Genomic DNA, 24,978 nt, shown 5'->3' on the forward strand with positions numbered 1-24,978 from the left:
ATGTCGGAGGCCTCGCTAAGTCGGACTTGAGACGCCGGAAAATGCATGCAGGATTGCGGCGCAACACACTAGGTAGCTGTTTGTCAAGAAGGATGAACGGCATGATTTCGGGTGTGAAGACAGTGCTGAGCCCTTATTCCAGGTTGTCATTGGCAAAGAGTTGCCGGTATGCGGCAAAGACAGCTCATCCGTTCGACTCCGTGGCAACAAAGTGCATAGCGGCATCTTTCTGGATCTGGTGGGACCAACACAATTGCACCGCTGTAATCCTGCGATGTTATCATATATGCACTTAGTACCTGGGGTCTAAAAGTGGGTGTGATGTTGAGATATCCATCGTCTCACCTACCTATCATCGCTGCAGATCACAGCAAGGCGCCCGGCGGCTGCCAAGCCGAGCGGCACGCTCCGAGCCCGCGTGCACAGGCCGTGCCCACATTCGCAGTGGGAGGAAAATGAGCGGACTTCGAACTTTCTGAAGCTGCGACGAGTCGACGTTTGCAGGCCATCCGCACCGCACTACTAACCACACAGACAAGATGTCGCGTCCGACCGTCACGATCATTGGCGCCGATGGTGCTGCCAGCCAGAACACCCACCCCCTGCCCAATGTCTTCAAGGCGCCCATCCGCTCCGACATTGTCCAGTACGATCTCTCCGATACCGACGCACGAGGCGGAAATGAAAATTGGGATAGTGGCTAATATACGGACAGGGCTGTCCACACTGGCATGGCCAAGAACAAGCGTCAGCCGTACGCCGTGAGCGAGAAGGCTGGTCACCAGACCTCTGCTGAGTCCTGGGGTACCGGTACGTGAAATGGAATTCTCGGAAAGAGGAGGGCGCTGTGATGCAGCATTTGGCGTGGCAAATTGGAGCAACAATCGCAAGGACATGGCTAACGGACACCAGGTCGCGCTGTCGCCCGTATCCCCCGTGTCTCCGGTGGTGGTACTCACCGCGCTGGCCAGGCCGCCTTCGGTAACCAGTGCCGTTCCGGTCGCATGTTCGCGCCCACCAAGGTCTGGCGCAAGTGGCACCAGAAGATCAACCTTGGCCAGAAGTACGCACAACCAAAGCCAGCAGATGAAGCGACAGGAATGCTGACAACAGAACAGGCGTTTCGCCACCGTTTCCGCCATCGCTGCTTCTTCCAGCGCTGCCCTTCTCCTCGCCCGTGGCCACCGTGTCGGTGCCATCCCCGAGGTCCCTCTCGTCGTCTCCAGCGCCGCCTTCGCCGACGGTGCCCTGAAGAAGACCTCCCAGGCCATCAACCTCCTCAACGCCGTCGGTGCCGCCGCCGAGGTCGAGAAGGTCAAGGACTCCCGCAAGCTCCGCGCTGGCAAGGGTAAGCTGAGGAACCGCCGCAACGTCCAGCGCCGCGGTCCTCTCGTCGTCTACGACCCGACCAAGGATGGCAAGGAGCTCGTCAAGGCTTTCCGCAACATCCCCGGTGTCGAGACCTGCGACGTCTACGCCCTCAACCTCCTCCAGCTCGCCCCTGGTGGTCACCTTGGCCGTTTCGTCATCTGGTCTTCCAACGCCTTCGCCGCCCTCGACTCCGTCTACGGCAGCACCACCGAGCCCTCTGAGCTCAAGCGCGACTTCCTCCTTCCCCAGAACAGCGTTGCCCAGCCCGACCTCAACAAGCTCATCAACAGCTCTGAGGTCCAGAGCGTTCTCCGCCCGGTCCGTGGTGGCGCCATCACCAAGCGCTCCGTCGTCCAGAAGAAGAACCCTCTCCGCAACAAGCAGGTCATGCTCCGCCTCAACCCGTACGCTGCTGCCTACGCCAAGCAGGGTCTTGGTCACCAGAAGGCCGACGAGAAGGCCCTCACCAAGGACAAGACCTTCGAGGCTACTCTTCACGAGAACTAGAGTGTGGTCTTGTTTCTTTTCGGATGGTTTCAAAGCGTAGTTCAACGGTAGTGGTCCTGGCAAGGATTATGAAAATGCAAAATTTCTACACTACCATTCTTGTTCAACGTTTCGATCGTGAAGTTTTGTTTGTCAATGACACAATTTTTGCAAGACTATCTGCATATGTTAAGAAAAGACCTAGATACCGGAGGGCCCCACTCAGGTCATTCTCAAATGATTGAGTACCTACGGTCTTTGACGCTAATTCCTCAGTCCCCCCATACTACTCACGTGCTCTTGCCTAGGTCCTTCTCCGAAACTTTTTAGAGGTCCTCGTCTTCCGACGAAGAACTCCCATCAGCCACCGTTGCGCGCCTGTGCTCAAACCCTTCTTCCTCAGGCGTATGGAGGCGCTCCCCAAAAGATGTGACCGACGCGGTGGAGCTCAGTACTTCATACACCCGATCTTCCTTCACGGGCGCCTTGCCTTCCGGCGTCTCGAACCTCGTTGGGCCTTCGTAATGCGTAACGAGAGTCGTGTGATCGAGCGAGATTTCATAGCGAGCCGTGGCCTCACTGGCCATATCCTCGTCAAAAGAGGGGAATGTCGCCATGCCGTGCAGCCTCAGCGCGCGTTTGACGGCGGCAGCCCTCCTCTTGAAAGATTTCTGCAAGTTGAAGCGCTCGCTTTCAATGTGAGAGATCGCCGGCAGGTTTGAGGTGCTATGCGGAAGCCCCTGGACAAAGATGGCAGTGCGGCTCTGAAAGCCTCTGCGCTGGAGCTCTTCCAGCACGACCTCGCGGCTTGCGACCATATCGGCGTCAGAGGCTCCAGCAGGGTTTCTGTCCGTCGAGGCGAGACGGACATGAAGAACGCGGAGGATATCGTTACATAGCTTCGATACATCCGCATCGTCCAATGGGAAGAAGACTTCCAGCACACTCTCGCGCAGGCCGAGGAAGGGGACAGGAACACTCCAGCTCGTGGCACCTGCGTTATCAATGCTCTCTCTCTGGCCAATCTTCAAGTGGACAAGACGCTCGGCGCACCAGTCGAACCTATGGGCGTGGGCGCATGCAGATACAATGCTGTCGTCTGCATGATCGAAGTGTCTCCCTTGTTCTGTCGTCAATTGGGATCGGTAATTATGGTGCAACGCGTACATGAGAGCGCGGTAGGCGTCTTCGAAGGAGCTCAATATGTTCAGCAGATCGTCCTCGTCATCGGCTAAGTATGACCTCGCTCTGACAGAAGGGCTAGGCGTACGCTCATGCATGGGTCGAGTATTGGCGGGCGTATCCGCAAAATGATGTGAGAGTGTACCACCTCTTCCATAGGAGCGAAGCTGTCGCATAAAATCCGATTGCTTCAATGATTCCGCGAAGCCAGTAGATTGCTGTGACTTTGGCCTACCCCAAGGGTAGCCTGCCCTTTTGTCCTCTTCAGAGACGTGCTCCCGGTGAAGTGATTGATTGGCAAATGGGCCTGACTTCGGCCTGCCCCAAGGATAGCCAGCCCTTTTATCCGCTTCGGAAACGTGCTCATGGTGAGGAGAACAATCAGCAAATGTGTTCGACTGCGGCCTGCCCCAAGGGTAGCCAGCGCGTTTGTCTTCTTCAGAAACGCGCTCACGACGAGAGGAGTCATCAGCGATGGATATCAGCTCGTGGCCGATATAGACATCAGGCAGAATTTCAATCATGTCTTCGACGTCGAAGTGGTGGCTCTGGATGTCGTACTTTGGAAGACCAAGCTCGGTGTCGTAGCCGCCATACACTTCGCCAGTAGTATAGTAGAGGATCTTTTGTGCCGGTCTGTACACGAAGGACGGCAGGTGCCCTCGCTTCAAAATGGAGTCGAGGAGCAAAGGGTGGGGACCCATGGCTGTGATGCAAATGAGTTGACGAGTTGAGTAGGGTCGTTGATGGATGGATCAATTGGTCTGAAATTGGTATTGATTTGAGGAAAGAGAAGCCAGCGAAGGGGTGGTTTTGTATTTGGCGAAAGATACTGAGGGCTGCAGTCAACGCGCACCCCTGCTTGTCACGTTGTCCAACTGTGACATAAGCATAGCGAATATCATGTGTGAGTCGGTAAATAGAGGGGCAGGGAAGAATGGAAATGAGATCGATCCAACAGTACATAGGGTAGAGTAGGGGTATTTACAAGTAGCACATCAGCGAGAAATCAGCGCATCTTGGCTAAACCAAGCAAATGTTACGCAAACCTAGTAAACGAACGGCACAAACTTGTATGGCACTGCTTGCTTGTAGTGCTCGTACTTCTCACCGTACTGCGGATTGTTAGCATCTAAGTAGTCACTGGTGTACGTTTTGGAGCTTAGACTCACCCTCTCCTCCAGGTAATGCTGCAGCACGGGGATGCCGCGGAAGTTGAAGTCGTAAACGAAGAACGAAGCAGTGACCGCGCCCCAAGTCCAGCCACCAGCGGCAATGGCATAGCCGGTGCGCCACAGAGTGTATCCGAAGTAGTTGATGTGCCTGCTTAGACCGAAGAGTCCGCCCTCGTATACCTTGCCCTTGTTCTTGGGATCTTTCTTGAACACGTGCCTCTGGATCTCAGAGCCGAATTCTAGTGCCATACCAAGAACGTACAGAGACGAGCCAACAATCAAGGGAGTCTGAGGGAAGTGCTCGCCGTTCGCAGAAGCGGAGGTTTGCGCGCAGACGAAGAACAGCGAGTTGAGGGAGTTGAAGACCGCGTTGAAGGCGCCGATCAGAAGACCGTTCGCAGGCGGCATCTGCTCCTGCATGATGGTTGCGCAGTGAATGTTCTGCTTGAGCATGCTGCCGACAGACATGCCAAAGAGGATGGATCGGTACGGGCTGAGGCCTAGAACACCGTCAAGCGGCGTATTGGTGATGAGAGCAGGGCCTTGAGGCAGCACGTTGCCGCCCAGCTTCTGGATGAGCCCCCCGCCAACTCCGTTTGCGAGGATACCATATTGCAGGAAGGGGTCGAGGCCGCGCGAGCCGATGAAGCACGCGGTCCCAGCGTAGCTAGGTTGTTTGATGCCGCGCTTGATGTTGTCTTTGGCACGCGACAGCTCGTCGTACGATTTGCCTTGAGAAGAAGCCATGATATTGAGACTAGTGAGTATAGATGCAGAAACCTAGCCTTGGGTGTAGAAGGTCAACTACAAGTGTCAGGCCGCTCACGGAGGAGGCGGGTGGTGTCAGTGCTTCGTCTTGTCTCGTGGAGCTCCCCGCCGCGCCAACGCGCCTGGGCGAGATCCGTGTTTCCGGGGAGGAGCTGACCAGTACGTCACGAGAGCTTAGGTATATAGCCCTAACCCTAACCCTATTAGCCCATCGCATCACATCGAAGGGCATCTTCGGATCTTGGAATGCACTGCATCTCTAGAAACTACTCATTGGTACTCAGGCGATATCATTACAAATGTCCACCAGAGAGTGATTCAGTCTGATGCTGTAGGGCGAAATGGCAGGGCATCGCTTAATTCTGTTGGACACAGTTACCCAGCTGCTTGCATGACACTGCGTATCGAAATTTGATTCATGTGATCGGTGCTCAAGTCTCTTAGAACCGGGAATGGGTTTTTTGACTGGGCAAAAATTGGCATCGAGACTCCGATTTCATTGAGTCTCCCATTACGTCGATCCGCATCAATCGAATGAACGAAACCATCTACCCCAGACTAAATGTCGATCCTTGCCATAGACCTGACAACAAGGACATGATGCCGATGGTCTTTCGACGAGCTGCAAAAGACTATAGTCCTCAAGCCCTGGAATGTACGAGAGACAGCTTGAAGACCTTAAAAGATGACACTGCAACATTGGTAAACCCATGCCGTGCAAAGGACGTGGCACCGAGGGTTCACCACAAACATGTGCTCTAGTGTAGCATTGAGCCATTTAAATCAGAATCATTGCCTGAATGGATGAAGAAAGGCGATATGGAATATGGATATCCGAAGCGGCAGCCCGGCGGCAAGGACGATGATACCTGTAGCTCGGAGACAGCTTCCAGACATGGGACCGCTTCCTGAGCCCGCTGCTCCTGCCTGGTATTGATGAGTTGAGTTCGTCCACCCTAATCGATGCTATGATTTTCAACAGCAAGAGCCATGTATCCTTTAACCATCACGACTAGCCTCTAGCAAAAAATCGAAAATCCATACACAACTTATCCATTCGGCTTCTCGCAACACAGTATTCCAGCAAAATGCAATTTTCCACAATTCTCCGAATGACGCTTGCCACACTCTCCATGGCGACCGCAACTTCGACGAAAGACGCCAATGCCTTGGGGTATCATGGCATCTCTCTCTTCTTCATCACCGACATACCCAAGCACCCTTACATGCGCTCGCCGGCGCCCGTCGAGATCAACAAGTTAACCAACGTGTCCGGCGCCTCGGCCTCGGTCGTCGCTTTCGACCAAGGCGTATCTCCCAACGTCGACAATCACAAAGTCGAATGCCGTGTTTTCAAGGACGCCCAGGGAGTGGTTCCTGCCGGCAAGCCTATCAACTACAAGACGCCGCTGTTCCTGAGCGGCAGCGAGACCGTGCCGATCTCGTCGATCTTGTGCTATGTTGTGACGGACGAGGAGGCTGCGGCGTTTTGAATGTTGAAATACGGAGCTGAGTCTCCAGTGTTACGGCCGGTGATGCGTTTGTCGAAGCGAAAGGGACTTGCTTTCTCTCGAGAAAATAGCGTTGTTTGCGCAAGATGATGATTCCAAACCTGGGCTCTGTTTACCTGAAAGACTACTTCTCACGTTGTATCGTGTACTCGTTATTCAGGATGATCATCCCACGTTCCATGTTCGGCTCCAGACAAACACACTACCTCCCGCCGCCTCGTCCCAGATCGTAGCACCAACGAACCATTTCCACCCGCGGTCACCAAGATCATGCCCGTTTCCCTCTGCGAGACTCTCCAACGCCCTCCAATCCCACACCTCGACTCTCTCAACAAACTGGCCGCCGTTCAAAGCCAGGACATCATCGACAGTCTCTTGTGTGGCTTCTACGCGTTTCGATTCGACAAGCACGATCTTCCGCAAGCCCGGAAAAGATTGTGACTCAGAGACGGTGGTAGACAGTGGAGAGTGAGAGTACGAGGCACGATCCCAGTGAGAGAGGCTCGGGATGAGGGCTACGCAGCTGTGGCTAGGGAGGAGATCCTGGGTTATGTATGGAGTGTGGCGAAGACAGGAAGTCAGGTAGATTGTTGCGTTGCTCAGAGGGCAGCTTGTTGAGCAATGCCTCGTTCTTTCGGTATGATGGATGCCCTCGACACCTGCAGCTAATAGGTTGTTGGCGTGGTTGACCCTCGTTGCGTGAGAAGGTTGCGTCACGCAAGGGCGTTTTGCGGACGGACACGGCGTGGGCTCGATGAGTCTTGACGACCTCTTTACACCAGCAGTTGAGACTCCGCTATGTGGTTGTGAATCCATTGATCGCGACTGAACACTGTTGTTCGTAACATTGGCCAAAGGCTTTCGAACCTCCGTCGAGACGGTAGGAGAAGCAACGCTGCTAGGGAGCGAGCTTCGATCTTGCAACCTTTGATGCTCAGTCCTTCTACAGGTCGAAGATTCGCCCGACGCAGGTGTAGTAGACTTATCCTTTTCGTGCTTCCGCCTGCATTTGCGCTCCAATCTCTCGATCCAACGCCTCGTCTCTTGGCTTTCAGAACCCGCCGGGGCCGCCCTCACCGCCTTCGCTTGATCTTGTAGCTCTGCAAATGAGATGCACTCCTTCCACGAGCGATCTTGGTGCAACTTTTTGACGCGCGCGTGTCGTAACATGTAGAAATCACAATTTGAGGCTTTCTGGAAACCAGCTCCAAGTACTTCGAACACAAAAGGCTTGTTGAAAATCGTATCAATCGAGGTGTTGGTCGGCCTGCTGATATCAAAATTCGCTGGCTGCTCATTTGCTTTGTAGGTAGCTGCAGATAAGGTTCCCAGGATGTTGGCGATCTGAAAGATGGGCTTGGGTATACACGACGCTTGCTGGATGGTTCCAACTACTCTGAAGTGGGCCCTGGCGCCGAAGCGTAGCACGTCTTCCTTGTTCGTCATCGCGCCGAGATGGAAGTGTGTCCATTTGACTCCCCTCAAACCGCTCTTTAACCTCTCTTGGGCATTGTAGCTCGCTCCGATTACAGCAAAGTCAGCTTCGTCGCCCATTTCAGAGATATAGTCGCTCTTGAGCTTAACGAAACCATGTCTGTGCCCATCTATATTCGAGTGCAGAGCAAAGTACGGCACACCGCAAGGTTTCAGAACAAGACCTTCGCAGCGACTGGCATTTGAAGCCGCAAACTGCTGGAGCAGTATTTTCTTCGATTTCTCAGAGTCGGAAAAATCCGCAACTTTCCATTGCGTCCCCAAGGCTCTGCCCTCAATTTTCGTGTAAACCTCGCGCAGCCACTGGCGACGTTGTTCGATTGGTTTTGTCATGACGACTTCGTCGTCGAGCAGCAGAAGGTCAAAAAAAGCGATTGCGAGATGCTCCTGCGGGTCCCTTTGCGAATCCTCGTCTGTTCCGATACGTACGCCGGATCGTGTGACGTACTTCCTGATCTTGTCGAAAGGCATCGGCTCCTTCTCTTTGTCCGACCACACAAATAGCTCTCCAACAAGGATAGCCCGCTTCTTGACTTTACAGTCCGGATGACCGAGGCGCAGACATCGAATCAACGTATTGTGGATGCCCACACGATCGAGGGTGGAATCCTTGCCACTCTTGGAGAAAATCTTAATGCACTCCGCAGGCCGGGGAGACTTTGACAAATCGACGTGCACCTCACAGTACTCACCGTCGTATTTGCGTTCCAAAACCCACTTCTGCTGGCCAAGCATTTTCAGACAGTGATCAATGCTGCGGGCCTTGGTGAAATTTGGCCGGCCGACCTTTGTACCGACGCATGGCTTGATCAACGGGGCAGCCTGTTTGCGCAAAAGTCGTTCGGATCTTGGATCCGGCCTCTCCGGGTATTCTCTTAGGGGTCCCCGTAACAGAGCGATAGCCGAAGAAAAGGTCGCCTGGAAGCGTAATAGATCCGGCAGCAAGAAATGGAACGATTTGAGGATCAGATGGTCGTCCAATCGAAGAGGAGAAAGATCCTTGAGGATGAGCCTGAGAAACCATTTCCCCTGATTCGGTGTCATGCGCTTGAAGATATTGGCCAGCATGACATCTCTAGTTTCGGACGAGCCCACTGGCAGCTGCGGTATATTCGGATCTGAAAAGATACTATGGCCAGCGAGTATCGTCAGGAGGTCGTCGACCTCCTCAATTGTGACCACCGGCAGCGCAGGCGGACCTCCCGCATCAAGCACACGTTCAAGACATGCCGCCAAATCACCTCGCCCAGGCTGCGTGTAGGCGCGGAGATCCTTAGCTCGGTGTGCTTGAAGCTTCAAGCATCGCGCAAGAATGCGACAGAGACCAGGTGCTTGCAGTCCATAGACGCGATCGGTCCTCTTCTCCGGCAGAAAGGCCGAGAGTAAAGCGGTGGCGCCTTCGACGGAGAGCCTGTTAAGCGAGCTTCGATGAGATTTGAACCACGACTCAGTTGTGGCACGGAACTGTTGAGCCTTTTCGTCTGGTAAAAGAGGCGGTTGCCGAATTTCAATGTTCTCTAGCCGCTGGAAGAGTGTGCAGACCTCCGCGAAAGGGAATGGCATGTCGAGTGAGAGCTTTGACGCGCCACTGGCCTTGCCTCACGTGCTCCGTCTGACCAGTTCATAGCTGATTCATACAAGCTATAGTTAATGCGAAATGAGATGGTGTTTTGCGACTATCACATGTTGCTCGATCGAAGCTGAACAAAGTGAGGCACGCGTTCGCGGAGATTGCTCGCGTCGCGCGTTCGGTGGAATGGCTCGGCACGACGGGACGAAGTGAACCAAACTTCAATGGATTCTAGCCACTCTGGCAACCTCAACCCTTGAGGCTTAATGACAATCGCACTTTTGATGGTAAAACGTAGTCCGAGTGAATCCATGGCAAGTCTACGTATCAGGTGGCACAATAAGAGGAAACTTGTTATCTAAACAGGCTCAAGAAAATCGTTTTTCATCACGCTATCGTAGAACTCATACAAGCAAGACCTCTGTCCTGTGTACCTAGCATCCTCATTACTATTCCAACTTTACTGAGCCGGGCCGGGCGGAGCGCCGCCACGACCACGGCCACGGCCACCCCTGCCTCTTCCGCCACCACGGCCTCTACCGCGACCAATGTCATTCAGGTTGGACGGAGGCGGAACACTGGTGTAGCTCTGCGGCCTGAAACTCGGGTTGTTACGGACCACGCCCTCGGTGGGATCGGAGTTGTCGACCAAAGTGTATCCGGCCCTGTTGCCACCTCGACCACCGCGCTGAGCGCCGTTTGGCATGCCACCGCGTCCACGAGGCTGAAAGCCATTCTGGTGCGGTGCACCGTTGCCGTTCGGCGGTTGCTGAGGAGCAAATCCGCCGCGGCCGCGGGGAGCGAAGTTGCCACGAGGCGCGCCGTTCTGCTGGCCTCCGAAAGCGCCACGGTAGGAGCCACGGAGCGGAGCGGGCTGGTCAGCGGGGCGGAGCTGCTGACCTGGAGGGCCGTAGCCGTTGGCTGTGTGGACAGCCGGGCCACGCGAGCGAAGCGGGAGGCTCTGGTTCTGGGGCTGCCTAGCTTTTGCTGCCTCCGACAGGGACAGAACCTGGCGGTCGCTGAGGTTGACCACTGACTCCGAAGGTACAGTGCTACCGCGGAATGGCGAGCAGCGGTCGTTGAGAGTCGTACCACTCATGAAGGTGAAATCGAAGACCACGTCGAGAAGCGTCGTCTTGGTAGTACGGGTCATACCGATGACAGTTCCACGCATAGCGATGGGGACTCTGCCGGAATCGAGGACGTAGACGACGCGGTCACCAATCGTGAAGCGCTGACGAGCGGTGCGCTGAGTAGCATCGGAAGGCTTCAACAGAGCAGATCGCGGGACTGCACTAATCTTCTTTCCAGTGACCTCGTTGTTCGCGGCGTTGTTGGCGTCTGCGGCGGCTTCGATTTGCTTGACGGAATCGCCGTCCAGCTGCATGGCCTCGAGGGGGACGCGCTCAAATCCCTTGGTCTCAACGCTCTTAAGCCAGGCGCCGATCTCCTTCATCTTGGCCTTCGCCTCCGCAGGGTCAGGATAGAAGGAAGTGTCCTCCCAGCCATCGCCACTGGGGTTCAGAGCGATTGTGCCGATGAATTGAGGAAACTTGGTCATGTACTGGGTGAGAAGGTTGATGGCCTTGTTGGAGTACTCCCAGCCAGACTCGCCCTTGCGACTGTAACCCAAGACCTTTTGCTTCTTAGCCTCAAATTTGAGATTGAGGCCCAGGTTCAAGCGAAGACCAGAAGATTGAACGTTGAAAGCAGAAGTCAGTTTGGAGAGCACGAGAGGGTGCAGCTGGAGCATTTGCGCAACACGGTAGCTGGGAAGGTATGGGTCACGTCTCTCAGCGTCTCTGGCAATGGCGTGGCCGAACTCAGATTCACGTCCCTTGGGGATGCTGACCCAGACCTCAGCCTTTTGCTTGTCTGCTGTGTGGCCGGTAACTTGCAGAGGGCGACCGTAGGCCATGTCCCCAAGGAAAAAGGCCTTGGTGCCCTCCGGGAATTCTTCAGGTAGCGGGAGAGCCTCCCTTTCGATGAATCGCTGATCTTCCGAGATGACCTTGTCCACGACTGTCTGGATGGCGTAGTCTGGTTCTTGTCCAGGAACAGGCGCGTACTCTTTTACAAGAGCTCCCGATTCGGTCTGCTTCAGGCCGACAAGCATATCCACCTGAATCAAGCTCTCGACCTGGCCGATGACAGTACCCAACCTCTTAGAGTAGAATTGCTCAATCCTATTGGCCTTCTTCTTGAAGTCGGAGATACCTTGCGGCGCGTGAGGCGTCTGTTGGACATTCTGCCCAGTAGCAGGCTGATCGGGATCAATCAGGGTGTAGGTGAACATCTCGTCGGTCGCGCTCATAACCTTGCCCTCCTGCAGGAAAGGATAGCCGACGTGGACGGCTTTGCCGAGATGCTCCAGAGCGTTCTTGGTTGCGCTCTTCTCTTCGTCATGCAGCAACGTCACCACCATACTCTCGTTCCTGCTCTCTTGCTGGAAGATGGTGACACCATGGAAACCAAGCTGTCCAGCGAAAGGCAGGGTGTGAAGAGAAGGGAAGCCTGCCAAAGAAGCTTCTCTGAGCTTCACACCGTCGACGAGACCGACGTAAACCTCTAGTCCATCCATGACCGGCAGTTCGTAGATGTTCTCGACACATTTACAGTGCTCAATGTCCGGGAAGATGCCAGGCAGACTGCTAGGGTAAGTGAAGTCGGTGTTCTTGTCGTGAACAAACTTCATGGTAGTACCAAAGCCGTTCCTCTTGGCTTCGGCTTCAGTGAGCAGATGATCCTTGGTCGCCATCGCGGGGAGCAGTCGCTTTTCGTCGATGAAAGGAATCTTGACCACAGCTTCCCACTCTTGCTTCTTGCCGTTCATATCAAGATCGAAGTCCCTGGGGTAAAAGTCGATGATGGGGCTGTTGGGATTGGTCATCAAATCGTGGTATGCCGTAGGCACAATACTCTTGCTGCGATCCGGCAACACACCCATGAGTTGCTGATAAGGGCGGAATGGCTGCCCAAGCTCGAAGTTCATGTTCGCACCGAGACCAAGCTTGACGTCGCTGATCATGGGCGAGTAGTGGTACTGGTAGTACCATGGCCAGGATGCTACACCTCGGTAGTAATAGAACAAAACCCACTGCAGACCCTGGACATAGTTCTGAGTGAGTTTCGTCAACTCCTCAGTGTTCTCGAGGCCCCACTCGTACTTCTCCTGGTAGTACTTGTTCTTCCACTCCTTGAATTTCTGGTCATACTTCTCCTGTGCCTTGCCTTGAGCTTGCTCAACGGAGACATCTTCGACCTTGGCCTTGTCGTATTGCTTGAAGACCCGAAGGAGAGCGTTCTGTGCTTCTTCATCCTCATCATCGTCTGAGTCGTCCATTTCTGGACGCGCAGGGAAAGAAAGCTGCTGATGACGATTGCCTTCGTCATCAACAACGTTCTGGCATTGTAGATGCAGGCTTGATGCCAACTCCTCGACAAAAGTCCGGTCCGCAGCCTTCAGCGTAGAAGGTAGTTCAAGAGGGCCTGCATCTCCCTGTGAATGGGCGCGGCCGTTGACGTATTTCTTGACACTAGTGTACAGTTCTTTCTGCACACTAGTCATTGACTGAATGCCACCCTTCCTCTTCACCTTCTCCATGACGTCCTGCTTCTGGACGCCTTTGTTTGCCAGCCAGCTTGCATCCTGATGCTCATGCTCGAAGTGCCTAAATTCGACATGGCTCAATTCATCAAGCAGCATAGCTAATCTGGGCAAGTTGATCTCGCCGCCCTCATTAATATAACCACCAGCTTTCGGCAGGACCTGCTTGTAAACGCCAAACATGAGCGCCAGCGCTCCTTCGTTGATGTGCAAATGCGGCAAGTTGGGCAAGAAATCGTTTCCGACAAAGAACGCCATGAGAATAAAGTCGTCGATGATGCGCTCCATATCGAATGGCACCCCCTTCGAAACCTCGGGGTCTTTCAGTTGCTGGAATTCTAGCTCCAGGTACTCGCGTACTATGCAGAGATGCATGAGATAGAAATTCTGGTGCTCCAGCTCCTTGCTCTTGGTCTTTGACTGCCGTCCAAAAGTGACCTCCTCACGAAGTAAACAGAAATGCGGGTCGTGCGAAAGCAAGCCAAGCATGATCAAATCCGCATCCAAGCCGTACAGACAGTGGCGAACGTTCGGGTCGTAGTTAGGCTGACTCTTTGCCTGGCGAATGTATTCCATGATCTTGTGCTCACCCTCTCCAGGAACTTCGTGACCAGACAAGACAATCTCGCAGCCTTGCCATTCGATATCCTCGCTCACTTTCTTTGCGATGAAGTATTTTAGCTGCTCTGTCAAGCGCGCCATGAACTCCGTACCAGGTGTGATACAGTTCGAATCGAAAGGTGCTTCCTTCGGCAGCTCGATGCCTTCCTTGATCGCCTTTTCACGGGCATTCTCGGCGTCGAGGGCGGTACGGAAACGCCTGGCGCGCTGTTGGTTCATCTTCGCACGCGGGGCCACGCCGTCGATGGCCATGAAGAACAGCTTTTGCGGCTTGATCTTGCCAAACAAGTGTTCGATATAGTTGAAGATCTTGATAAACATTTCATCTTCGGGTGTATGTTTGGTATGCGAACCGGAGTCATTGTGGGTGCAATTGTGGATGATACCGTTCATGTCGAGGTAGAGGTTGTCGAACTCGGGGATGCGGTTCTCTGCGATAAGTTGAGAGATCGCGGGATAGCGCTCTGAGAGCCATCGGAAGAACTTGGGAACACCTAGTCGTTACAGTAAGTACTATGCGCGCGCAAGTGCGATCGCGAAGGGCTATGGCGGCCGGCTTACCCATGGCGACCGCTGTTTTTCAAGACTCGCGCCTGTGTATGTGGTGTGATGGCGATATGAAGGGGTGTAGAGAGGTGCAAAGAGAGAAGGAGGGTGATGGCGGCGTTCCGACACGGAGTCCTTAGGAAGAAGAAGAAAGGCAGGGCGTCAGGCTCATGACGCTCGTGAAGTAACACTGCTTGTCCTCAGCGCCGCGCACGGTCGTGCGCGCGACCAACCATAAGCTTTGTGGCAGCTTATCGATAGCGCGGGATAGCCCGGACGAGGCGCGCGAAGCTAAGTGCAGCTGCGCGTCTGAAGTGGAAGTCGCGACACACCGCGCTATTGCCTACAGCAACCGTGTATAATATTCCCACCACCCCGCCCTCTGGCTTCCAACTTTTCTACACTCACAACAGCTTCCAAACACCAGGTTTTACCATGACCGATCCCGGTACGTCGAACATCCCCACCCAGCATCACCATTGAGCAGTAGCAGTAGCAGCGCCATCTTTGTTTCAACATGCCTTCCTCATTGGAGAGAGAGATGAAAAACCTGGCCCACGTGGAAATGGAGAAAACAATCTTCGACTCTTCTATCGCACTTCCAACTACCAGGCAGCGAAAGCAGCCCTCACGCTTCTCAGGGATTGTTGCGCAACCTGGAGAGGAAGAGATGGAAGAGGAAGAAGAAGAGGAAGAGCATAGCAAAGAGGCGGACGTGCAAGAGGAGGACGACAAGAGCGAGCAAATCGAAAAGCATGAAGGTTATGCGAATGACGACGACAAAAGATATGACTCCGCAGACGCCTTGAACGACGCCGTCGGGAGCATCTCCTTGTCGCCTGCTTCATCAGCCGAACATCTTCCATGTTTCTCACTATTGCTGATCTTGCTACAATCTAACAGACGCTGACTATGTCTCACAGCAAACATGGGCCTCTCCGCCGAGGATGAGGAGATCATGAACAACAAAATCATCAACGAGGAGTACAAGATTTGGAAGAAGAACAGTGTCTTCCTTTACGACATCATGTACAGCCGCGCTCTTGAGTGGCCCACCCTCACCACCCAATGGCTCCCCGATGTTAAAGAAGTTCCGGGAACTACCTTCCGCACCCATCGCATGCTCCTCGGCACCCACACTTCGGGCCAGAAGACGGACTACCTCCAGATCGCGCACATCAACCTGCCTAAGCCGCCAGCTGCGACCCTTGCGGATTACAACCCGACAACTGAAGAGCTCGGAGGCTTCGGTTCCGCCAAAGAGCAGATGAAATTCTCCATCGTGCAGAAGATCGTTCACCCAGGCGAGGTCAACAAAGCCCGTTACCAGCCGCAAAACCCTAACATCATCGCGACCTTCTCTCCAGACAAGAACGTCTATGTCTGGGATCGCACCAAGCACTCCTCTGTGCCTGGTGACGACATCGCAAAGCCTCAAGCGACGCTCGTTGGGCATACTGGCGAGGGCTTTGCCCTGGAATGGAACCCTTACACCGAGGGCCAGCTTCTCTCTGGCGGTGAAGACAAAGTGGTCAACGTCTGGGATATGCCTGGCGACTTCTCGCTTGAGACCAAGACCCTCAACCCTGCCCGTCAATTCACTCACCATAGCGCCACCGTCAATGATGTCCAGTACCACCCCACCCACGGCAAGAACCTTTTTGGATCTGTGTCGGACGATCTCACCATCCAGATCATGGATTTGCGCCGGAAGAGTGATACAAAGCCCGCCATCATCTTTAAGAACGCACACTCAGACGCCATCAACACTCTTGCATTCAACCCGGTCATGGACAAGCTACTGGCCACTGGCTCCGCCGACAAGACCATCGGCTTGTTTGACCTCCGTTTCCCGGATAAGGGCTGCATCCACTCTATGGAAGGCCATCAAGACCAGATCACCAAAGTCGACTGGTGCCCAGGCCAGAGTTCCATCCTTGGTTCTTCCTCCGACGACCGTCGTACCATCTTCTGGGACATCAGCCAGACCGGCAATGAGCAGTCGCCAGAGGACGCCGAAGATGGCCCGCCGGAGATGTTGTTCATGCACGGTGGCCACACCAACCGTGTCAGCGACTTCTCGTGGAACAAGAACGATCCTTGGGTCATGGTCAGCGCTGCTGAGGACAACCTGATTCAGGTTTGGCGCCCGAGCAGGCTCCTGGTCGAGAAAATGCCACCCGGCGTCCAGAGGAGAGAGGTCGAGGAGACCTGAGCGCCATAAAGAGGCCGTTGAAAACGGAAAGGCATTGGCGGCAGGTTCTGCTTTTTTGGGAGCGAGGCGCTTGGAGTAATGGAGATGCATTGGTCGCAGGTTCGCCAGCCGCTGGCCTTAATTGAAGCTGCTACGACGACCGATTGGTCCTCACTTTTGGTCTTCTCTTTTGGTTCACACACTTGCTAGTTTCAGGTAGGCTCTTCGTCGGAGCTACGTAAAATGATCAGATTGTTTCTGAGATCGCAGTCATCATGTCCCGTAAATTTTTGGCGTGTCAAGAACAGGTTCTTGCCTACGATATTCGTGCACAGATTCGGCTGACTGCTGGAGGGCGACAAACTCGTGGATGGCAACATCATTGTCGGCATTGAAACTTATCTCGACTGGGAAATAGAGAGCCTACGATTAACAAGCTTCCGAGCGTCCTCTCTCGCCGGGTAAGCCTCCTTCTCAAGAGGCTCGACGACTTCCTGCGTGTACATTTCCCGATTGTTAATGAATTCGCTAGAGCGGAAGTCTGTTTGTGTGACAACATTGACATCCCATCCACATTCAAGGTAAAGGTCTGCAAGTCCACACACAGCTCTCCACGGCTCGGTGTCGGCTTCGTAAAGGGACATAGAACCAAAATTATTGTTACTACGACCATCGGCATCCACAGTCAGGCGAACTGGCCAACCAATGCTACGCATACTCTGCAGCAAAGTCTCGTCACAACACTGGCCCGCAGGACACAGTTCTACGTTTTACTGCAGAATGGTTATATATATGTTTTCATTTGCTGAGTTGATACATACGACCATAGGTCAGTGAAAATTGGGCATCCCGTCCGCTCTGCCATACACAAGCACTAAACCGGGCGACTAGTACTAGAGTGGGTGACCATCTGGGAATCCCGCCTGTTGTATGTTTTTGCTTTTTGGGCGAGGTCAGCTTTTGGCCTTTGTCGGTCCAAGATCCGGGCTAATCCTGCAAGACAGAATGCGGCTTTGCGAAGGGTGTGCTACGATGGAGCTCATGAATGTTGTTCTTGGACAATCCTTCAACGGACGGAGTTGTAAGATCTGATTAATCCAGATCCAAATGGTACGTGCACGAGCTCGCTCTTAGTAGGCGGGAGATCTTCCTTATTGCTGATCGTCCATAGCTGTTCAGGAAACGAGGCTGTGAATGGCTAGAGTGCGTCAGGGATTCAGCGAGCCGTTGTCTGGTCGTGCGCAGAGCTCTATGAAACCGAGAGCAATAGCTGCGCACGGTCAGGGCCTTGAGCCTCCTGCGAGTGAAAGTCCGAGCCAGCTATGCGAGCACTGTAGAAGGGTTGAAGAAGGAACATAAGACCCGGCGAAGCCTCTACCGGATGGCCGTAATCGACGATATCCATACATAGCTCCGTATCGTGAGCACGGCTATATGCACAATTACCAAGATGCCGCAGGTGGCGACGGATTGGCAGCGGCACAGCGGCGTCTGGTCCACTCAAAGCAGCGTGTCGTGGCCAGTCCTTTCGCGGCAGTCTCGCGCTTTTCACGCGCACGCCAGCATATCGCAACCCCTCCAACGGCACCGCCGGCGTCATGAGCAACGGCTTGCTGCATGGCAATGGCTGGTGGGGGCTCGAACGGGGCAAGCGGCTGGAGTTCGTGTCGAAGCGTGGGGCCGTGCGACGCGACGAGAAGCGCGACTTGCAGCCTCCACCAACGCGCGCGCCAGCCATAGAGAGGGGTGTCTCGCCCGCCCATTCTGGCTCAGCATAGCCCATCATAGCACATCCTAGCCTTCTGTTCTTCCTCTCGCTCTGCTCTCCAGCGCATACTCTCACTTTTTCTCACGCTCTTCCAATACGTCCCTGGTCCTGTCCGAACGCACCGCCCGTTGTTGTTGCCCACGTTCACCGCTTTGTTGACAGCCACAACACGAGTCACTTTCGCTACATATCGGGTGTCTGGACACCACTCGTGAGCGTAAAAGACGCGTCGAGAAGCTAGCATCCGCAATGGCTACCACTGCTCCCATGGCTAGGATGCCATTCGGCGAGCTCAGCAGCTCCCGCGTGCAGCAGCTCTCGTCGGCCAAGAACCGCCAGAATGGTATGTCTGATTCTGAAAACAGGCCCAATCAGGCAGTCGGATCATGTACTGAGAATCTTAGGTTTCCTGGCAAAGAGCTCTCCTTTGAGCGGCAAGCCATTGATGCCATCTGCGTCACCCGCCAAAAAGACCGGCAAACGCTCTTTCACTCCGTCATTCGACGATGTGGACTCAGAGAATGCCGACCCTTCGATGTTCTCACCTTCCAAGAAGAGCAAGAGCGAGGCGTGTGATAAGCCTTTCACCTTCTCCATGACCCCGGTGAAGTCGATGCCGCCACCCGCCCGCACACCAGCTCGGTCCAACATCTCGTCTCCGCGAGCACCTCTCACAGCCCCGGCCGGACGCTCTCCTCCCAGGAAGACTGGAGGCATTTCGAAGAACCGTCGTGTCTCGGCGCCCTTTACTCGCATCGATCCACCTTTCCTCTCTCGTGGATCATCATCGCTCCCCTTCAGCCTGGACGCGGCTATTAGCGGAAGCATCTCCACCACCAGTACTCCCACAAAGAGCAAGTCCGCCGGCTCGACCATCCAGGAGAGCATGCCGGCGAGCTGGAGCTTTGAGATCTACGAAGACTCACCTGAGGAGGAAGCTGCCAACCTCATGGAGCACAGCACGCAGATTCTGGACCTGAGCTCCGACGATGAGGCCGCCAAGGCCCGCAAGGATTACAGAGGCAAGGAGAACGAGGCACCCGAGGGCTACGACGCCCCTTCTGCTTCTCGTCCAACCGCTACTGCTACCGAGGCCCCACTGCCTTCTCCCAAGCGTGTCAAGAAGACCGAGCTCATCCGCCGCAAGACTACTGAGATGGACGATGGCGAGCGTTCTCCCCTTTCAGACCTGGAGACGGACGACTTCGTTCCGGAGGGTCTTGCCAAGGATTCACACGTCGTCGTCGATGCTACGCCTGAGAAGTCGACGTCCGACGCCAAGAGCACGCCTGCAGTTGCGCCTCCCGCGTTCACTTTCTCGAGTGCGAGGAAAGAAAGCAAGAAGGCATCGAAGCTTGCCATCTCGTCCGTTCTCCCTGTTGAGGACGAGGTCAGCGTCTGGGAAGACGATGCCGTGTCGAACGATGTCAGCTCGACAGAAGCTGTTGCGGAAACCGAAGTGGCCGACTCTACCGACAAGGCGGCTGTCGCTGCTTGAACGAGTTATTGATTGCATGTGTAACGCTTTTGCTTCTTCATGGGGGTCAAGGAGTTCGGATGGGACAATGCTATGCTTGGGTTGTGATCTGGTTGATTGATCGCTTCGCGGCACTACTGGCGCTGGGGTTTGGGACTTTGCTTGCTATACCACATGGGATCGGTGCTCAATACGATGGGCTTTGCGTTGAATAAGGGAACAATCTAGTATTCATCTTCGTGTCATCTGATTTTCTCGAATGTCATTTTGACGTGAAAGAAAGTAGCTGCAGCGATCTCGCCGGCGCTATGTCTGCATGTTCGTCCTGGTCTTAGGAGTAGACGAAAGTAGGGTCAGGTACCATGTCTTCGTGGACCGTCTCGATTCAGAGCTACGTCAAGAATACGATCACCTGTGCAGCGAATATATCCATGGAGAGGTGAAAGCATCGCGAACCATCGATTCCGGTTGGACACGTCAGTCAGGTGAGACCTGACCAATGCGCCTTGCTGACGACTTGCCCGTTCCCACGGTCCGCTTTTGGGCTGGACAGAGTTCCAGCCGAGACACTTTGAACGTCGTTCCCAGCCAGCTCCCGCCACCAACCATCAAGCTGTGTTCAGCTTCAGCCTTGAGATAATAGCACCGATGCCTAGCCTTCCACCGTGCCGTGCGACTTTTCTTCCGCAGTTCGTGAGCTGCGGTTACATATTGCAGCGCACGACCAAATCGACCCTCCAAGGAACATCTAGCTGACCATGACCGTGCTACTCAACAACCAAACGACCGTCGCAATTCTTAATTTCTAATCGGATTGCGCGCCATCAGTAAATGCGAGAGGACTGTTACACATATGCAGATTTGAACACAGGACACATCCGGAATCTCTTGGCCTCCACCATGGACGCCGAACAACGCTGGCCGCGAGGCCTCCTCCGCGACCTCGACAGCCTCTCCGTCGACCGCCACGAGCAACCCAGCTCCACCAGACGCTCCTACTCGCGCCCGCGCGTCTACAGGCCGCAGGAAAACAGCCGCCACCGCGCCCAGCAGGCCTCCAGACAGGACGCAAACCGCAAGGCAAGCAACAACACCTCCACGACCGCCCGGCGCCCGGAAGAATGCGAGATCTTCCCGACGAAGAAGTCCCTCATCCTCTGCTTCGACGGCACGGGCAACAAGTTCCAGGGCTCGGCGGGCGACAGCAACATCCTGAAGATCTACAGCATGCTGGACAAGGAGGACCCGCACGTCTTCCGCTACTACCAGCCGGGCATCGGCACGTACGTCGAGTCGAGCTCGCTGTCGCGCAAGTCGCGCGTCGGCCGGATCAAGTCTTGGTACAAGAAGGCCAAGGATCAGGCGGTCGGGACGAGCTTTGGCGAGCATGTTATGGCGGGGTATAAGTTTTTGATGAGGTATTATAGTGCTGGCGATGATATCTATTTCTTTGGGTATGTTTTGAGGATCGTTGAGTGGCAATGGTAGAAGCTGATCTCTTGATAGTATGAAACAGTCGGAACTCGACGGTCGTTGCAACGACAAATTGCTGACAACACCATAGGATTCAGTCGCGGTGCATACACAGCTCGCTTTCTTGCTCAAATGGTAAGCCCATGGACTGTCGCCTGGAGCTGATATGAAATACTAACGCTGAAAAGCTCGACTATATCGGCCTACTGAGCACAGGCAACGAGGAGATGCTGCGCTTTGCGTGGAAGACTTTCTCGCGTTGGCAGATGCTCACCGAAGGGACCGATGAAGAAAAGAAAAAGAAACACGAACAGTTCAAGTACATGGAGCAGTTCCGTGAGACATTCTCGAGGCCCATCAGTAACATTAGATTCGTTGGCCTGTTCGGTAAGTTAAGGTGGCGAGTCGTATGGACTGACGTGAGTTTACTGACATGCGAAATCCGTTCGCAGACTGCGTCAACTCCGTACCGCAATTCGAATCCGTCTGGATGAAACGCAAGAGCCGCTTCCCCTACACGGCCAAGATGTCAGCAGACGTCATCCGCCACGCCGTTGCCATCGACGAGCGCAGGGCGAAGTTCCGGCAAGATCTGGTCTCTCAGGCGCCTCCGAAGCAAGCCAAGCACCGTCATTTCGACGACTACATGCAGTGGCTCCATCTCGACGCGCTGAAGAACAAAGTCGAAGGCGAGAACGAGAAGCAGAACCCACAGCGTCCGGAAGCGCAGCGTAACGATTCGTCGCAGGCCCGCTTCCGTCCGCAGAAGACTCAGCACCATAGGCACGCGAGACCAGGAAGCCCGGATGGCATGAGGAACTCCGTCGATTACCCTATATCGCCGCGCCAAACAGATGGCTACGACCAAAGTCAAAGTCACAAGCAGGAGAGCGGCCAGGACATCTCCGAGGTCTGGTTTGCAGGCGAGCACGCAGATATTGGCGGTGGCTGGTGGCTGCTCGACGACGAGATCCGGCCCGCAAGCGACCTACCTCTAATCTGGATGTTGCGCGAGGCCCAGCGTGCTGGTATGCCACTCGACGAAGCCAAGATGGCGAGGGCGCAATACCATGCCGGCGAAATGGGCATCGCCATGGACGAGACTTACCGCTTGGATGGCAAGGTCGACGACTCGGACGGCACCTTTTCGATGTCGGACATCGAGTACCTCGCGACACAAACCCGCCTGCACGACTCGCTGACGTTCAGCGGCGGTCTGCCGTGGACGGCCGTGATGGCCTGGCTGGTCATGGAACACTTGCCGTTCAGACGCATGGATTTGCAACCCGATGGAACGTGGAAGCCGATCAGCTGGCCTCTGCCACGAGGCGAGACAAGAGATATGCCCGATGATGCTCAGGTTCACAGCTCCGTCATCCAGCATATGAAGGCTGACTCGAACTATCGGCCGGGTAATCTCATCATTGGCGGCGGTGGAAGAGGTGTGCGTAAAGCGCCGAAGAGTGCAGGTATTGGTAAATGGCGGGTGAGTAGGGAGAGAGGTGATCCAATTGGAGAGTCGGTTGTTAGGGTGGTGCGCAGATCCACGGGTCTGGGCTTCTGATTGGACGTGTATGCCCTGAGAAGATATTGAATCTGAAGTCGTGTCCCGTTTGATATTCGAAATGCTTCATCAAAGGTGTGTTTCCTAAGTTCAGCCCCATTGTCGTTTGCCCTCATTTGCGAGGCGTGCTCAAACTATCTGACATGGTGCTCTCAGCAAAATGCATGCTGCGGAGTAAGCCAAAGTCTGAAGCCAACTATAGAAAATGAGGACTGCATCGCAATGAAACTAAAGGTCTATTCAAGGTCCGTGAACCGATGTATAGGAAGTAACGCACAGACAAACTTTAGGCCGCAACCGGCTCGTGCCGGCGCTCCCGCATGGTGGGGCAAGATCGAAGGCCGAAGCCAAGAGCGACCAACTCCGTCCCTCTATTGACCGCGCTTTCATAATATCTCCTGGAAGCCCGACATCGCTCGGGTCAACCATCAATCGTCGCGACACACCCTCACACAACATGTCGAGACGTCCTGCCGACCGTTCCGCTCAAAACCAGGCCACACTGAAACAGCTGGTCAAACTCGAATCCAACAAGACATGCGCTGACTGTAAGCGCAACAAGCACCCGAGATGGGCGTCCTGGAACATTGGCGTCTTCATCTGCATTCGATGCTCCGGTATCCACCGCTCCATGGGCGTGCACATCTCCCGAGTCAAATCGGTCGACCTCGACAGCTGGACGGATGAACAGCTGGCTTCGATGCTACGTTGGGGAAATGGCAGAGCGAACAAATACTGGGAGAACAAGTTGGCACCTGGCCACGTGCCGAATGAGGCGAAGATCGAGAACTTCATTAGGACGAAATATGACAGTAGAAGATGGGTGATGGACGGACCGATGCCGGACCCTAACACATTGGACGACGGCACAGCGGACGATGACGTGCCGTTGAACGTGGTGCGGGAGAAGGCGACAATGGGAAGATCAGGGAGCTTGAGAAATGTATCTGCGAGCGCGGCACCTCTGCCGCAGCCACCGAGGAAGCCTCAAGTGGACTTGTTCGGAGACTTGGAGGAGGCCGCACCGGTGAGGCCTAGCACAACTGAGCCAGCCGTTAGGGCAGCCCCTTCTAAAGCTCCCGCGGCGCCGCCAAAACAGACCAGGCCTGGCGAGAGTTTACTGGGGATGGATTTCTTTGGCCCGTCACAGTCTGCACCGCCGAGGCCCTCGTCGGCAACATCGGGGGCTACCACTCCTGCGGCCACTGGCCGGGCCGACCTCAAGAACTCGATTCTGTCGTTGTACGCATCAGCTCCGAAGCCTGCCGCTCCGGCACAGCAACCTCAACATAGACAGCAGCCGTCGTCAAACATGGACTTTTTCGGTGGCATGCAGTCGCCCCCTCCTCAGACACAGCTTGCCGCCAAGATGGACCCCTTCGCCGGCATGACTTCCCCCAACGCTGCTCCCTCAAAGCCGCAGTCATCGAATATGGACTTGTTTGGTGGCATGCAATCTCCACCTATCACGTCTCCGGTGCAACAGCAATCAAACAGCAACCTATTCGGCGGTATGCAATCTCCTCCACCTGTCTCTGCTGCACCTAAGCCCCAAGCAGCAGCCCCGAAGCCTCAATCGAACGCAGACTTCTTTGGTGGAATGCAGTCGCCTCCTCTTCCCACAGCATCCTCCTTCTCTAGCCTTGCGTCACCCACAGGCCACACAACGCAAAAGAGCTCGCTTAGCGGCGGAAGCTTCTTCGACCCTAAGCCGGCACCACCGCCGAAGGACTTCTCGCCGCCGCGACAACAGGCTATGCCTGCCGCTGCACCAGCTGCGGCTCCCAAGCCCAGCACATTCGGCATGGAATCTTTGTCAATCTCCGGAGCCAACAGCAACCCCTGGGGCTCTGACAACGCATGGGCCCAGCCGGACCCTGCTCCTGCTCCTGCTCCTGCAAAAGCGCCTGTGTCTCAGCCCACACAGGCGCCGCAGCCTGTACAGGATGATGACGACTTTGGGGGGTGGAGCCACGCGAGCCCAGTCAGAACCCACGCAGCACCCGCTGCTGCCACGCCCCAAGACGAGTTCGGCGGCTGGAGCCACGCAAGCCCGCCACGAACAGCGGCTGCCCCAGCTCCAGCCCCTAAGCAAAATTTTGGTGGACAGGACGATCTTTTTGGAAATGTATGGGGTTAATCGCATTTGACATGAAAGGGGCGGTTGCTGC

At 54.9% G+C, this 24,978-nt stretch overlaps 9 protein-coding genes across 9 annotated transcripts; 6 read left to right on the forward strand and 3 right to left on the reverse strand.

The window, feature by feature from the left end:
- Positions 1 to 539: 539 nt before the first annotated feature.
- On the forward strand, positions 540 to 1,878 carry WHR41_05263 (60S ribosomal protein uL4; the record flags this gene model as incomplete). Its single annotated transcript, XM_069373868.1, has 4 exons — positions 540 to 646; positions 716 to 810; positions 913 to 1,063; positions 1,119 to 1,878. 4 exons carry the CDS (start codon positions 540 to 542, stop codon positions 1,876 to 1,878), a joined length of 1,113 nt encoding a protein of 370 aa, XP_069229632.1.
- Positions 1,879 to 3,787: 1,909 nt separating this feature from the next.
- WHR41_05264 (uncharacterized protein) lies at positions 3,788 to 5,088 on the reverse strand. Its single transcript, XM_069373869.1, has 2 exons — positions 4,212 to 5,088; positions 3,788 to 4,154 (listed from the first exon to the last, which is right to left on the reverse strand). Exons 1-2 carry the CDS (start codon positions 4,959 to 4,961, stop codon positions 4,089 to 4,091), a joined length of 816 nt encoding a protein of 271 aa, XP_069229627.1. The 5' UTR covers positions 4,962 to 5,088; the 3' UTR covers positions 3,788 to 4,088.
- Positions 5,089 to 6,070: 982 nt separating this feature from the next.
- Positions 6,071 to 6,475, forward strand: WHR41_05265 (uncharacterized protein; the record flags this gene model as incomplete). The annotated part of the gene is made up of 1 exon (XM_069373870.1): positions 6,071 to 6,475. One exon carries the CDS (start codon positions 6,071 to 6,073, stop codon positions 6,473 to 6,475), a length of 405 nt encoding a protein of 134 aa, XP_069229626.1.
- A 183-nt stretch (positions 6,476 to 6,658) lies between these two features.
- Positions 6,659 to 9,550, reverse strand: WHR41_05266 (uncharacterized protein; the record flags this gene model as incomplete). The annotated part of the gene is made up of 1 exon (XM_069373871.1): positions 6,659 to 9,550. The coding sequence occupies one exon, from the start codon at positions 9,548 to 9,550 to the stop codon at positions 6,659 to 6,661; it is 2,892 nt and encodes a 963-aa protein (XP_069229629.1).
- A 467-nt stretch (positions 9,551 to 10,017) lies between these two features.
- Positions 10,018 to 14,459, reverse strand: WHR41_05267 (uncharacterized protein; the record flags this gene model as incomplete). The annotated part of the gene is made up of 2 exons (XM_069373872.1): positions 14,347 to 14,459; positions 10,018 to 14,279 (listed from the first exon to the last, which is right to left on the reverse strand). The coding sequence occupies exons 1-2, from the start codon at positions 14,348 to 14,350 to the stop codon at positions 10,018 to 10,020; spliced, it is 4,266 nt and encodes a 1,421-aa protein (XP_069229628.1). The 5' UTR covers positions 14,351 to 14,459.
- Positions 14,460 to 14,686: 227 nt separating this feature from the next.
- WHR41_05268 (uncharacterized protein) lies at positions 14,687 to 16,789 on the forward strand. The gene is made up of 2 exons (XM_069373873.1): positions 14,687 to 14,779; positions 15,255 to 16,789. Exons 1-2 carry the CDS (start codon positions 14,767 to 14,769, stop codon positions 16,544 to 16,546), a joined length of 1,305 nt encoding a protein of 434 aa, XP_069229635.1. The 5' UTR covers positions 14,687 to 14,766; the 3' UTR covers positions 16,547 to 16,789.
- Positions 16,790 to 18,281: 1,492 nt separating this feature from the next.
- Positions 18,282 to 20,015, forward strand: WHR41_05269 (uncharacterized protein). Its single transcript, XM_069373874.1, has 2 exons — positions 18,282 to 18,636; positions 18,698 to 20,015. The coding sequence occupies exons 1-2, from the start codon at positions 18,543 to 18,545 to the stop codon at positions 19,789 to 19,791; spliced, it is 1,188 nt and encodes a 395-aa protein (XP_069229634.1). The 5' UTR covers positions 18,282 to 18,542; the 3' UTR covers positions 19,792 to 20,015.
- A 363-nt stretch (positions 20,016 to 20,378) lies between these two features.
- WHR41_05270 (uncharacterized protein) lies at positions 20,379 to 22,869 on the forward strand. The gene is made up of 4 exons (XM_069373875.1): positions 20,379 to 21,224; positions 21,342 to 21,378; positions 21,432 to 21,630; positions 21,696 to 22,869. Exons 1-4 carry the CDS (start codon positions 20,602 to 20,604, stop codon positions 22,805 to 22,807), a joined length of 1,971 nt encoding a protein of 656 aa, XP_069229525.1. The 5' UTR covers positions 20,379 to 20,601; the 3' UTR covers positions 22,808 to 22,869.
- Positions 22,870 to 23,264: 395 nt separating this feature from the next.
- WHR41_05271 (uncharacterized protein) lies at positions 23,265 to 24,947 on the forward strand (the record flags this gene model as incomplete). Its single annotated transcript, XM_069373876.1, has 1 exon — positions 23,265 to 24,947. The coding sequence occupies one exon, from the start codon at positions 23,265 to 23,267 to the stop codon at positions 24,945 to 24,947; it is 1,683 nt and encodes a 560-aa protein (XP_069229526.1).
- Between the last annotated feature and the right edge of the window lie 31 nt (positions 24,948 to 24,978).

This window comes from Cladosporium halotolerans, assembly GCF_011745625.1.
Source record: "Cladosporium halotolerans strain TM138-S3 chromosome Unknown Sca14, whole genome shotgun sequence".
Lineage (NCBI taxonomy): Eukaryota > Fungi > Ascomycota > Dothideomycetes > Cladosporiales > Cladosporiaceae > Cladosporium > Cladosporium halotolerans.